The sequence below is a fragment of the Myxine glutinosa genome, chromosome 4 (genome assembly GCF_964187855.1).
Source record: "Myxine glutinosa chromosome 4, kmMyxGlut1.1, whole genome shotgun sequence".
Taxonomy (NCBI): Eukaryota; Metazoa; Chordata; class Myxini; order Myxiniformes; family Myxinidae; genus Myxine; species Myxine glutinosa.
Genome location: NC_136264.1, coordinates 328,418 through 342,575, shown reverse-complemented (window position 1 = coordinate 342,575; position 14,158 = coordinate 328,418). Strand labels below are relative to the sequence as shown.

The following is a 14,158-nucleotide window of genomic DNA, read 5'->3' as shown; positions in this document are numbered from 1 at the left end:
GGGAGACAAGTTGGACTGGTTTTGTGTAGAGGTGGTGATTTGGTAGGTGGTGATTGTGGGTACTCAGATAGTGATAGACACAGTTTAGATTGAGATTGTTAAGAACCAAGTTAACAAGCAATTATCTCTGTCTCTGCAGAAATTACTTGTTTTCAGTTCCTGCCCGAGCCAATGGCTGCGCAATATGTGCTCGACATCGCACGCAGGTTCGGTCTTCAAGTGGCCTGAACCAAAGGTACTGTGTGTCTTCAACCTTTTTTGCTTGATAGTGTAAATAAAACAGTCCATGGGATTAAGGGAGCAATCATTTAGAGTAGTTAAGATAAGCATAGGTGTAACATCTAGTTTAATAATTCGTCAGTTAATATGTGTGGTATGATGTTATTGAAGGCACTAGAAATGTCAACAAGAAGAAAACACATAAAATGTCATGGCCCCTGTGGTTTTAGTAATTTTGCTGTATGGAGTTAATGGCCATCAGTCAGCCATCTTTGGTCGGATTCCAAAACAAAATCTTCTGCATATGTATAATCTCATGTATTGTCTTTGTGCCACGTTTGAACAAAATCGGTCCATGCATGTCCGAGAAATTGTTGGGGACACTTAAGTAAAAAATGGCTGCCAGTCGGCCATCTTGGATCTGATCTCGGAAATAAATGACGTGCGTATGTAAGCCATCCTGCATTATCTATGTGCAGAGTTTGAAGAAGAATGGTAAATGCATGTCCGAGAAATGGTTGAGGACGTGTTCCATATCGAGTTTTTTACTACTAAAATGTCCGCCAGTCTACCAGTCGACCATCTTTGATCAGACCGCAAAATAAAGTCAGGTGCATGTGTATGCCCTCATGTACTGTACTTGTGCCAGGTTTGAATAAAATCGGACCATGCATATCCAATAAATGGTTGAGGACGTGTTCAACATCGCGTTTTTTGTCAACTAAAATGGCCGCCAGTTGGCCCTCTTTAATCGCATCGTGAAACAAAATGATGTGCATATGTATACCCTCATGCATTGTCTTTGTGCCATATATGAACAAAATTGGTCCATACATCTCCGAGATATGGTTCCATTGGAGTAACTAACACCCTATAATATGGAGGTATGAATCAAGACTGCGTTCCGCAACCTTTTAGCCCAGGACCCAATGAAAACCCCAGGCATCCAGTCGCGACCCATCGAACCCCCCCCCCCCCCCCCCCACAAACCGTCACGGAAATATCGATTGCTTATGACGTTAATATCTTGGTGAGGGTTCGGTTCATCATCTTTGTACAGTTGTGCAATTCGTAATTGAACAATAAAGCAAAGTGTCGACAATCTTCCCAAACACTGTCCTTATTTTGTTGTTATTTTGTACGGATCTCCACGACCATGAGAGAGAGCGCGAGAGACCACACCCCCGTGAGAATGGGCAGCGACTTCGATCACAGACCCCGCCCACTTGATATTATTGTCAGCCAATCGGGCGTAAACTCCCTGCCTTGTTAGCAGCTTCGGAAGAGATTTTTTTTTTTTTTTTTTTTTTTTTTTTTTTGTATACTGAATCGAGGCTCGTGAAAGAGCTAACATTTATTTCACAAACAAATCAACCAGACAAACAAAATATACAAAAAGAGGGAGCGGAAGACAAGATGGGGAGAGAAGGGGAAGCACACAACCACAACATTTGAGAGCAGGGAGAAGTGTGGGAGGGAGAGGGCTTGGGGGCAGGAGGCATGGGAAGGGGGGGGGGGGGGGGGGTGGGGTGGGAGAAGTATAAAACACAAGGGGACCGAAATTAGCGGGGGTAGAAAAGATCAAGGTTTTGGATGGGGGAGGATAAGAGATGGTGGTGAACAGCTGTTTTAAAGACCTGGAGGGTGGAGTGGGATTGAAGAGAGTGAGGGAGTTTGTTCCAGAGGTGGGAGAAAAGAGGAATGAAGGAGTGAAGGTGAGCAGAAAGTCTTGATTTTGGCAGTTTAACCATAAGAGGGTTGCAGGCAGATCTTGTGCGACCTGTAGGAATATTTGGGGGACAGAGCCCAGAGAGGGCTGGGGGGGCAAGGCCAGAGAGGAGTCGGTAGAAGACGGAAAGACCACCAACCTGCCTGCGGTGAGTGAGTGAAAGGCCCTTGGAGTTAGCTTCATCGCGGGAGATTCCAATGATTCTGAACACTTTGGTTTCAACAGCGTGAAGACGGGCTAGGTGTGAGGCAGGAGCACCAGACCAGAGGGGAGAGCAGTATTCCATAGAGCTGTGGATGAAAGCCTTGTATGTGGTGAGGAGCTCAGGTGTGCCAAGGAAGGACTTCGCACGATGGAGGATTCCCAGTCGGCGACTGGCTTTAGAGGCCAGATTTGAAATGTGGTTTTCCCAGGAAAGATCATGGCAAATAGTGAGACCCAAAAGCTTGAGTGACAGAACTTCTTGGAGAGGATTATTCAGAAAGTGGATGGGAGGGTTTTCCAGTCGGTCTTTTCAGAGAGACATCGTAAGAGTGTGAGATTTATCAGGATTGAAAGACATGTTCCATTTGTTTGCCCAGTCTGTGATTTTGTCCAGGTCTGCAGAGAGTGAGGAGGCTGCAGACTGACGATCTGAGGGATGAGGAATGGAGCGACAGAGAGTAGAGTCGTCAGCAAAGAGATAGTGAGGATTTTAAAGAGAGTCAGAGAGATAAATTGATGAAGACCAGAAAAAGCACAGGGCCCAGAACACTACCTTGGGGAACTCCAGCCTGAACAGGTAGAGGAGATGAGAGAAACCCATTCAGGGCCACACGTTGACTACGACCAGAGAGGAAGTCCGCCAGCCATGCGTGGAGATTTCCATGGATACCAAAGGAGGAGAGTTTGGTGAGCAGAGCAGGGTGCCAGACCGTATCGAAGGCACGTGAAATGTCAAGGGAGACGGCTCTAATTTCCTGTTTGGCATTGAGGACCTCCATCCATTGTTGAGACAGCAGAAGCAGCATGTCCAGAGTAGAGTGGCCAGGTCTGAAACCAAATTGATGATCAGAGATCAAGCCATTGGAGAAGAGGAAAGATTTCATATCTGAAGCAATGATGGATTCCATGACTTTGCTGATAATTGGGAGAAGGCTGATTGGTCTGTAGTTGCTGGGATCTGTTTTTGCACCTTTTTTGTGCAAGGCGGTGATGTTGGCTGATTTCCAAGCAGATGGCAGATGACCTTGAGCAAAAGAGAGGGTGAAGAGAACAGAAAGAGGGAGTGAAAGAGCGGAAGCACATGATTTTAGGACCCGTGGGCTGATGCCGTCAGGACCAGTTGCAGAATCAGAGTCGAGGGTTGACAGAAACTTTTCCACCTTGCCAGGAGGAAAGGACACAGAGTCCAGGAGCAGTTGGGTACGACTGGGTATGGTGGGTACAGAGAGGGATGGGTTTGGGACACAAGATTTAGAGGCAAACACAGAGTTGAGGCATTCAGCTTTTTCACGTGCGGAGTCAGCCGTTAAGCCGTTTGAGGTGAGGGAGGGGATGGAGGGGGAACAAACACCAGAAACAGATTTGACCAGACGCCACCAGGATTTGGAAGAGGGTGACAGATAAGAGAGTTCGGTCTTGAGAACGGTGAGATGTTGTTTCCTGGCTCTCCTGAGGGTGGACACACACTTGTTTCGGGCTTTGTGAAAGGAAATGAGATTTCCTTCCGTTGGATTTGCTTTCCAGGAGACGAAAGCAAGTTGTTTCAGGGCAACAGCCTCACCACAAGATTCCGTGTACCATGGACGGGAGGAAGGGTATGACAACTGAAGACGAGATGGGATAAATCTGTGCATGAGAGAGAGCAATTTACTTTGGAAGAATTCCCAGGATGAGTTGATGTCAGAGGTGGTAGAGATGGGAGACCAGTCCAGATGATTGATGGCTGCTTGAAGACCGTGCCAGTTGGCCTGAGTGAAATGCCAGACTCGTCGACGCTGAGCAGGCTCCCTGAGGATGGTCAGAGAGATGTCCACTTTAACAAGGACATGATCAGATGATCCGATTGGAGCAGAAGAAGAGCAGCAGACATTTTCAGAGAAGTTAGTCATAACCAAGTCCAGAAGAGAAGATGTTCCGTTGACTGAGATCCGGGTCGGGAAATTGACAGATTGTGTCAGTCCCAGTGAGTCGCAGAAGTCCTTTGCTGAGGAGCCATGGCTGGTGAGAGAGGTACCCACACCCAGCCAACTGGCATGATGACAGTTGAAATCACCACATATGAGGAAGAGAGAGTTGGGATGAGTAGATAGAAGTTGGTCCATATTATCAGACAGCGAGATGTAGATGGAGTCATCACTGTTTGGTGGACGGTACAACACACATATGAACAAGAGGTGGGAGCGAAGGGGAAGCCGTAGCCAGAGGTATTCCTGGGGGTGAGGTGGAGAGAGTGCAGTGCAGGGCGAGTGAGGAAGAGAGTTTTTGATAAAGATAGCAACCCCGCCTCCAGGACGAGGCTCAGGTCTATCATACCGGAGGAGGGAGTAGCCCAGGAGAGATACTAAGGAATCAGAGACATCATAAAGAAGGAAAGTTTCTGTTAAGCAGATCACGTCTGGTTTGACAGAAGCAACCTGTATGGAGAGATCAGTTAAGTTTGAACGAAGGCCCCGGATGTTTGAGGTCCATACCGTTAATGAAGAGGAAGGGGGAGCATCAGATACAGAACAGGGGGGAGGAGGGGTAGGGTAAGATGTGGAAGAGGTGGAAGAGGTAGGGAGAGCTGTTGAAGGTGTGTCAGAGATTTCAGAATAGCTCGGAGAAAGGGAAGGATGGGGCAGACAAAAGGTTTGATGGTGATTGGGTGAGGCACAATGAGGTGTTATTTGAGGAGGGGGAAGAGCCAGGCAGAAGGTTGGGGGAGATGGGGGTGAGAGTTGGAAGGGGGAAGAAGCGGGGAGGACGCTTTGAGGAGGGGGAGTGAGAGGGGGGAAATTGAGAAGCAATGAGGGTGGGGAGATTTGAAGGAGAGGGGTGAGGGGGGAGTTTGGGAGGGAAGGGACGAGGGGAGGGATTTGAAAGGGATGGGATATGGGGGAGATTTGGAGGGGAGGGGTGAGGGAGGAGTCTTGGCGGGGAGGGGTGAGGGGGTAGTTTAGGAGGCAGGGGGCAAGGGGGGAGATTTGAAAGGGATGGGTGATGGGGAAGATTTGGAGGGGAGGGGTGATGGGGAAGATTTGGAGGGGAGGGGTTATGGGGAAGATTTGGAGGGGAGGGGTGAGATTGGATTTTAGAAAGTGTACGATTAATGGGAAACGAACATTTATTGCAAAATGAGCTTCTTGTGACCTTCGAGTTAAAAATACGTTTAAGGACGCTGGATGGAGGATGGAGTGCAGGAGAGTTTAGGAAATGTAGAAAAAAGGCACTATAGGAGATGGATATTTTTTTTGGGATGAATTGATTTGGTGAGCAAGTCGAAAGCAGCCTTTTAAAGAAGAAGAAGAAAAAGGTGTTATAAAATATGACGGAATACATAACTTGAGGGGAAAGTGTAAACATTGAAGGTTAATAACAGTGAAAACTATCTGGGGAAATGGGGGAGAAACACGTGGTCGAAGAACGAACGAACGAATAAGAATGAATAAAGGAATGAGAACAGAGAAGGAAATGTATTTTTTTTTTTTTTGAGTTGAGATTTACACAAGGAAGTAGGCTATGGGTGAAAAGACTGGGAATACAGAGAACGAAAGTTATTGGATCACAAACGACGGACCGCTGAGAGAAAAACAAAGCCTCAAGGTTGTACAGTGTACACTGTACAAGGCCTCAAGACACGACACGAATTAACACGATTTTCAATACAGGTATGAAAGATTTGCACCGAAAAATCTTCGTCAGGACACAATATACGTACAACACCATAAATAAATACAGTTTTAACGAAAATACAAATGGGAACAATCACTTAACTTCGATTTCAAATCGTTCGCGACGCGGCAAAGGCCTTGCTCGCGACACGGCAAACAGACGATCAATTTATGAAAGATAAACACCGAGAAACAACCAAAGTTGCACACAATAACTTCACACACCGAAAGATAAATACAGTTTCGACAAAATACAATTGTGAACAGACTTAACTTCGAAAAACGTGGAGACCGTGTGGAGCTTCGAAAATCCCTCCCACCGTCTCCGAGATCTCGCGAGATTTTCTGTATATAACCAACTGCTCTCTTTGTCTTGGCTTGTGAAAATAATTAATAAATCCTGTTATTCCTCCGTACGTCTTCTTCTTCTTCCTCTTTACATTCGGTCGCTTTAGAGGTTTCCAAATTGAATACCTGTGGCGCGATTTCGGCCAACGTCCAGGAATCGGGTTAGTCGGGGTAACTGTTAGGGCCGCGGGGCCTCCGCTCGGCAAACAACATCTTATCCGCGGTCCCGTAACAGTACTTTAAAAAAAGAAGCAAAGTTTAAGAATGGCTGTATAGCAACAAACAATAAAACTTACGAAGTTGTGATATACCAAACGTATACATGGCATGAGTAATAGTAAGCAAGAACCCGATACATCAATATTCTAAAGACGAAATGAAAAACTAAATTTAACTATACTTACAGCGCCATGTATTACTTTATGAACCTACAAACCGCCAATGCAGTGAAATACTTTTATGGAAAAAACAAAAATTTACTCGCAATAGTGTACGGTTTCTTTTCTTTGGCTATCTTCTCCGCCACCAGGTAGCTGACTTTGGTCAGTCCCTTCGACAGAAAAACAGCCGAACTCATTACTGACTTGCTCTTGTTCATCTCGCGTTCTTTCTGGAGAAAAAACTCCCGCGACTTGTTGACATGATCTCCATGCTTCTTCTCGAGGTGCCGTTTCAGGTTTTGGGGCCTGAGGGACTCGTTGGCCAACACGTCAAGGCATATCACACACTGTGGTCGATGAACATTGTGCTTATCGATATTCGAGGTGAACCCATAGTTCAGGAACACAGGCTGATACTTTCTAGCCATGGCGAGTACCTTACGCTCACAGCTCAATCTTTTGAAAGAAAAGCAATGGACATTCGCGTGTCAGAATCTAAACGTATGATCTGACTGACCGGATGCACGCGCGGTACATCGGTACAGCGCGGTAGAAGAGTCCACACTATAAAGTTTGTGTCGGCGTTCGTTTGATCTCTGTTCTGTTCAGTCGGGAGAAGTAAATCGTCGATAAAGTTTTTTTCCCGCGATTTCTGAAACGATCGTGCGACCCATTGAAAATCCTTCGCGACCCAAACATTGGGTCGCGACCCATAGGTTGCGGAACGTCAAATTAAGATGACAGAGCAGAAGGAGGGATGACAGCCTTTCTTAAATAAATAAATGTGCTTAGTTATAAGAATGGCTGATTTCTTTAAATGTTCAGATTTCATTCCAGATTTCGGCTCTTATTTAGTGCTTGAGATTCTATTCTCAAACCTGAACACAGATTTTGATTATATACTTTAATTAATCTGTGAGAGTAGATTATATTTCCAAGGCAAGGCACATTTGATTAGGCCAAAACAAAATGACGGTCAAGACCCCTGCGAGGTGATGTTGAGCTGACCAGGGATAAAGCCTTTCATGAAGATAAGCCGTTATTTCTCTTTCAAAAGGAATGTTTATATTTATCCAGACACTGTTTTCATTCATGCACTCCTTCGGAGTTCCCTCTGTGTGCATGCAAAGTTTGGGGTCGCTCAGTTTCATGGTTTTGGAATTATGGAGGAGACACAGTGACACTTTCTTTTCATGGCAGAGCTCATAGGGCAAAGCCGTCTAGAACAGTGTTTGTCTGTATGTATGTATGTATGTATGTCCCCTCAAACATATACCAATCAGAGCTGAGGATCTGGTCACATGACGGGGTGATGTGATTACGTCTGATGGCAGTACGGCGGCTGACTCCACACTCCGGCATTTTGATTCCAATTCGTTCAAGCCGGACATATCGTTGAACCTGTCATATATCACAATCGCCATGCTCTACCCTTGTTTTTCATTCAGTGTGAAACACAAACAAACTGATTAACATGATCATCAAATATCGAAAGCATCAGCGTTATGTCTCTTGCGACAATACGGTACGTATAGGCCTTAGGCTTTATGCCTACACTTTGCGGACCGCTTCGGACAAATTAAGCCCAGGTTTCTTAATACAGTTGTATCGTTTCAGTAGTATCGTTTTCGTAATAATAATAAGAATATAGTAAATATGACCATAACACTTTAATCCCAATGTCGTGAATACAAAGTTGATGGATTGAAGCGGTGTATAGTTCATGATTCCATGATAGGCGGTGTACGGACTAACAACCGCGGAAGTAAGGAATTCGCCTCGGTTTTTTGATAGAATGTTATTAACCCAATCAACAACAACAACAACAGGCATTATAAGGCCATTTTCCCTGCAAGAGCAGGGTTTAGCCTTATGGTCCCCATGACAATTGGGTTAATGTTTATTAACCCAATCCTTGTGGAGTATATAGATTACAGTAGATCTTCCCTCAGTTCTGTAAAACTTACCTCACGGATGTCGGGATTCCTCCATATGTCTTTGTTTAATGTTATAAACAGCATTAGCGACGTGTTTGTGGTTTATAATATTGTACAAGCCCAGCTACGCCACTGTTAGACTTTAGGTCTTGTCGTTTTTATTATTATAGATTACAATAATTTTATTTCTATACCATCCACCTTCTGTGGCGGAGGTAATTACATTATATACAGCAGTGCAGACTAAAAGCTTCAACTGAAGTGTTATTGTACAAATAGCATGTATGGTACTCTATTTGGAGGTGAGTGAGGGGTAGCTGGGAGGGGGCTGTATTGAACTGAACTGTTATTCTCGTTAGCTTTTTCACATTACATACTGTTCGGGGTGGGGTGGAACACAGTTATCTTAACCATCTCTGTCAGCCAAGGTATTATCCCAGCGAAGAAGATCACAAGAACTATGGTGGAGATCCAGAGCAGCCACACCAACTGCATGTGGTGTACCGCATACGTAGTGCGCTTCGGCGTCCGTACTGGGAAAAGAACATGGTGAAAATGCTGGGTCTGACAAAGGTTTGTATAAAATTAACATGGACCTAGTGTTTGCTATTTTAGTATTTTTTATTAATCCAGCTTATTCTGAATCAAATGTGCTTCTCCACACAGCCTGCTCAGGAGTTTTATAAAACCGTACGTACACTTGGTCCTTGGTTACCTTCATGGTTCTGTTCTTGAAAAGCACAAGGTTAAATGGATAAATAAAAAACAAAGTGAAATGACGTTAAATGGATCAATTTACAGTGCCTTCACCCCCCTGCCCCCTTACCTTTTTCACATTTTGTTCTGTTACAGCCTGAATTGAAAATTAATTACATTGAGATTTTTTTGGCACTGATCTACGCATAATCTACGATATAAGAGAGATGTCTGTCTGTTTGTGTGTGTGTCTGTCTATCTGTGTCGCTATTTTTCTCAGAGATGGCTGAACGGATCTTCCTCAAACTTTCAGAGGTTCATCAGTGAGTGCCTGGGGGTGTTTCAGGCAAAAAACAAAAAAATTGAAAAAAAAAAGATCGTTTTTTGGGGGTTAAAAAAAACAACCCCTGGTTAGGGCCTAAGCTTTTTAAAATTAATGACAGTTATATACAAGTACACATTCGCATAAATAAATACAAAACAATAACCAAACATTTGAACACAAATAAATCAAACAATTCTGGAATTGTACGAAGTTGGTAATACGGCTTCTTCTTCTTCCTGTTCGGCATCACACTTAACTCAGAAACGTGATGAATGCCACATTCACCCCATTCACCCACCAGCATATATATATGAACCCCCTTCCTCCTGCCTCCCCCCCCCTCCCCTCCCCAATTTGGATGCACCTGAGCTCAATTTGGAATGTCACAGCAAAGGGGGTTGAATACTTATTGACTCAAAACATTTCAGCTTTTCATTTTTAATTAACTTGCAACACTTTCTAAAAAGAAAATTACACTTTTACATTATGGAGTTTTATGTGTAGATCACTGACAAAATATCTCAATTTAATCATGGAAATTTAATCCTTTTCAATTTAATCTTTCTAAATTTCAATTTAATTTAATCTCAATTTAATCGTTTTAAAATTCAGGCTGTAACAACAAAATGTGAAAAACGTCAAGGGGTTTGAATACTTTCTGAAGGCCCTGTATCTCATAAGAAACTGGAACGGCACTCAGTAGAGAGCATACCTCCGCCAGATGAACAGTTTACGTTTTGTATCCCACAGCAGACCAGAAAATCACAATACAGAATCACATTTAATCAAAATCATCCGTCCACAACTTTTTGAGATATCCTTATATCGTTTTTGGCCCTATCTCCCAATGGTGAAGAATCACTTTAAAAATTTAGTAGCCGGATCCAAATCCGGATCTTCACCAAAATTGAAAAGATTCTTCCATGTCACACACACACAACCTGTCCACCAAGTTTCATCCAAATCCGTCCACAACTTTTTGAGATATCCTGCTATGTATCGTTTTTGGCCCTATCTCCCAATGGTGAAGAATCACTTAAGAAATAAATAATTCTCATATCCGAATACATATTCAGATCTTCACCAAAATCGAATCGAACCATCCTTGTCAGACACCAAACCGGTCCACTAAGTTTCATCCAAATCCGTCCACAACCTTTTGAGATATCCTGCTATATATCGTTTTTGGCCCTATCTCCCAATGGTGAAGAATCGCTTTCAAATTTCTACTAGATGGATCCGAATCCGGATCTTCACCGAAATAGAATCGATTAGTCTTCGTCACACACACAGTCTATCCACCAAGTTTCGTCCAAATCCGTCCATAAAATTTTGAGATATCCTGCTATGTATCGTTTTTGGCCCTGTCTCCCAATGATGAAGAATCACTTAAAAGTTCTAATAGCCGGATCTGAAATCCAGATCTTCACCAAAATCTAATCATTTCGTACTTGTCACATACGCTACATCTCTGCCAAATTTCATCCAAATCCGTCCATAACCTTTTGAGATACTTTGTTCACAAACGGACAGACAGACAGACAGACAAAAGGACAGACAGACTGGGGTTAAAACATAACCTCCATCCATCTCTGCTGGCAGAGGCAATAAAAGAAATAGGTATGTTAGGTTGCTTCGCCACCATTAAACGCATCACATTTAAGTAAGTTCACAAACTTTTATTTGATTATATATTCTGTCTTGTACATTGTAATACAGTCCGGTAGAACCCTGATGCGTTCCTGAAAACGACTGCGAATCGCGAATCCGCGAATGTCGTGGCAATGTTTTAATGGGGAAAAGGGGGATTGGTTCATGAAGGTTCATGATTCATAATGGGGAATTTTAAAAGGGTAATAACATGAATGCACATAATTAGTTTCATTAAAAAATCCTTACAAATAAAAACCCAAACACTGTATTCAATTCCAAAAGGTAAGCTCACTCTTGCGGTGAGCGTCGTGTTACTTTATCAATAATGAACCGTTTGTTTTGCTTCGATCTTGCGTGATCCCCAAAGTGCGTCTCAATCCCGGAAATATTTGTCGTTTTAACTGCTCGGAGTTTAAGCTTGAAGGAAGATTGTATTATCTTACGAAGATAGACGTTCTGTTTAAATTGCACAATTTTAAACGTGCTGGCATCACAGTTCTTGTGTTAGAGTTTCATTTTATTTTAGATCCAAAATGAAAGTTCACTTTTACTTACCGTACCATGAACCAGCCTCGCTGATCGGCACAATATTTACACCATATATTACACTTTAATCATGTGCGGACTAAAGGAATCATGAGACTTAAAACTACACAAGAGATATATCGTTAAATAATCATCAGCAGTTCCTGATCAAAAATGTATGATAAAATAAATATGCAAGAAACCGAGCAACCCCACTCCCCACGTCAAAACCAATCGTAACCGTGTGGTGGGTTTGCGATCGTCTCTGTGAGCCAGTCTTTTTCCTTGAAAAAGGGAAAAAAATACCAAAAGTGGGGATGGTTTATGCCCGCACAGGGGACGCAAATGTATAAGCAGGCCACATTTTATAAACCGCAAATACGCGGGGTCCACAAATGTCGAATCCGCAAATGTTGGGTTTCACGGTGCTGTAAAAAATGTAAAATCTTCTTCTCCTCCTCCTCCTTCCCTTTATAAGGGGTGAGATTTAATGGTACCAATCTCCTGGTAGCCTGGTGTCGGCTTAGCGGTTAGGGTGCCGGCTTAGCGGTTAGGGTGCCGGCTTGGGATCCTAGGATCCTGGGTTCGAATCCCGGTCGATCGCTGAATTAACGCCAGGGGGGTTGACTCAGCCTGTCATCCTTCCGAGGTCGGCAAATTGAGTACCAGCTTGCTGGGATGAATGATCCCGGCGTGTACCCCGGTTTAGAATAGGTACACCGTATCCCCGCGCATTGTAAGAGGTGACCAAGGGTTGGCGTCAGGAAGGGCATCCGGCCATAAAAACATCGCCTCAAACAGGGAACCATGATTGTCATGGGGCCCGCAAGGCTAACCCCCGCTCTACCCGGGAAAATGGCCTTAAAACGATCATTCATTCATTTCATTCAATCTCCTGCTCTGCCCTGACCATGATTCTCCTCGACTCCCCTCTGTCCTCAGCCAACTCTCTCCAACCTCCAACCACCTCCAACTTACTGATATCCCTCCTCACACTCATCTCAGCCAGCATTTCACCAATCTCCCCATCAAGCTCATCTGCACACCAATCTCCTCCCTCAGTTCATCCATGGAGAAGATTTTCATGGGGACCGCAAGGCTAACCCCCGCTCTTGCAGGGAAAATGGCCTTAAAATGCCTGTTGGTCACTGTTCTCCCCCTCCTCCACCTTCCCCCCCTTATTCTCCTGTCTGATCTCCTCACCTTTCCTAAAATAAAACGATTTACTGGTGGATGGTGGAGAGTGGCGAGTCATAGAGACCCAGAGGGGTTCTCTCCCCTCGCTAGGCAGGAGAGAGAGTAATGCGATGAGGTAAGTAGTCCGCTCTGACCGATTATGTTATGAGAAAATAATCACGACGTTCTTTTAAACTTTGGTATCTAATTATTATCGTCGTTATGACAAAAAAAGTTATCTGGGATGATAAGCGATGACATCCGTACTGCACAAAATGCACTTTGTAAGTTTGTGCATAACTTTTTTTTGTCCCTTGCCCCACCGACAAGGTCGGAGACGGGGGACTTTAAACTGACTTCCGTCCGTCCGACCGATCACCGATTAATTATCCGTCCTTGGACTTTTGTAACGTGATATTTAAAAAACCGTTGACACTGTAAGTTTCATGTTGCAGATATCAATTCCTCATGACATTATCTCAACATGATTAGATCACAGCGATGATTGGCTGAATTATGTTGCCATGGCAACGATCTCAGTAACTAGGTTTGTGTGCGCGATATTTCAAAAACCGTTGAAACTGTAACTTTCATATCGCACACATCTATTCCTCATACCACCCCAAAGGCAGAGGACCCATAGTATAACCTCCTCGTTGTAATGCGCATCGTTTTATTTCTTTAAATTGCAATTTGAATGAACATTGAATTTATCGCATGTCTGAGGAGATATCATTAAACCATAAATATCAATTATAACATCTTGGTTTAACAAATAGCAAAAAATAAGTGCTTTCCGTATGCTTCCTGTTTTTATTGTAATATAACCACCTTTAGAGGCCATTTTTCCCCGCAAAGCGGGGGTTGGCCTTTTTCGGGAACCGTGGACCGTGGTTGTTGTTTTTTGGTCCCCTTTTTGAAGCAATGTTTTACGGCCGGATGTAATGGGGCTTTCATTTCAAAATGCTCTTGTTCCCTATTTTAATTATTTATTTTGGTGCAGACTCATTTTGCCACGTGGACGTGTACTCCAGCTCAGATACAGTATGTTTTCGGCAATGTTTGTGGTTCAGGATTTTCATGTATTCGAGTTTTTTTTTTTTTTTTGTATACAAGATCGAGGCTCGTGAAAGAGCGAACATTAATCACACAGAAAGACAAACCGACACATAAAACATATAACATCGGGAGCGGTAGACAAGATGGGGAGAGAGGGGGAAGGACACAAACACAACATTTGAGAGCAGGGACCGAGAGACATGGAGACATCGGGAGATCTGAGAGAGGGCGAGGGCTTTGGGGGGGGGGGGGCATGG

The 14,158-nt window shown here is 43.8% G+C and overlaps 1 protein-coding gene across 1 annotated transcript in view; it reads left to right on the top strand.

Annotated features, from left to right (window-relative positions):
• Positions 1–14,158, top strand: part of LOC137424406 (large ribosomal subunit protein uL30m) — a 46,467-nt gene that overhangs the window by 6,514 nt on the left and 25,795 nt on the right. The window contains exons 2-3 of the mRNA XM_078775361.1: positions 140–235; positions 8,891–9,040. Coding sequence (XP_078631487.1) covers positions 140–235; positions 8,891–9,040 — 246 coding nt within the window. The remainder of the gene's footprint in view (positions 1–139; positions 236–8,890; positions 9,041–14,158) is intronic.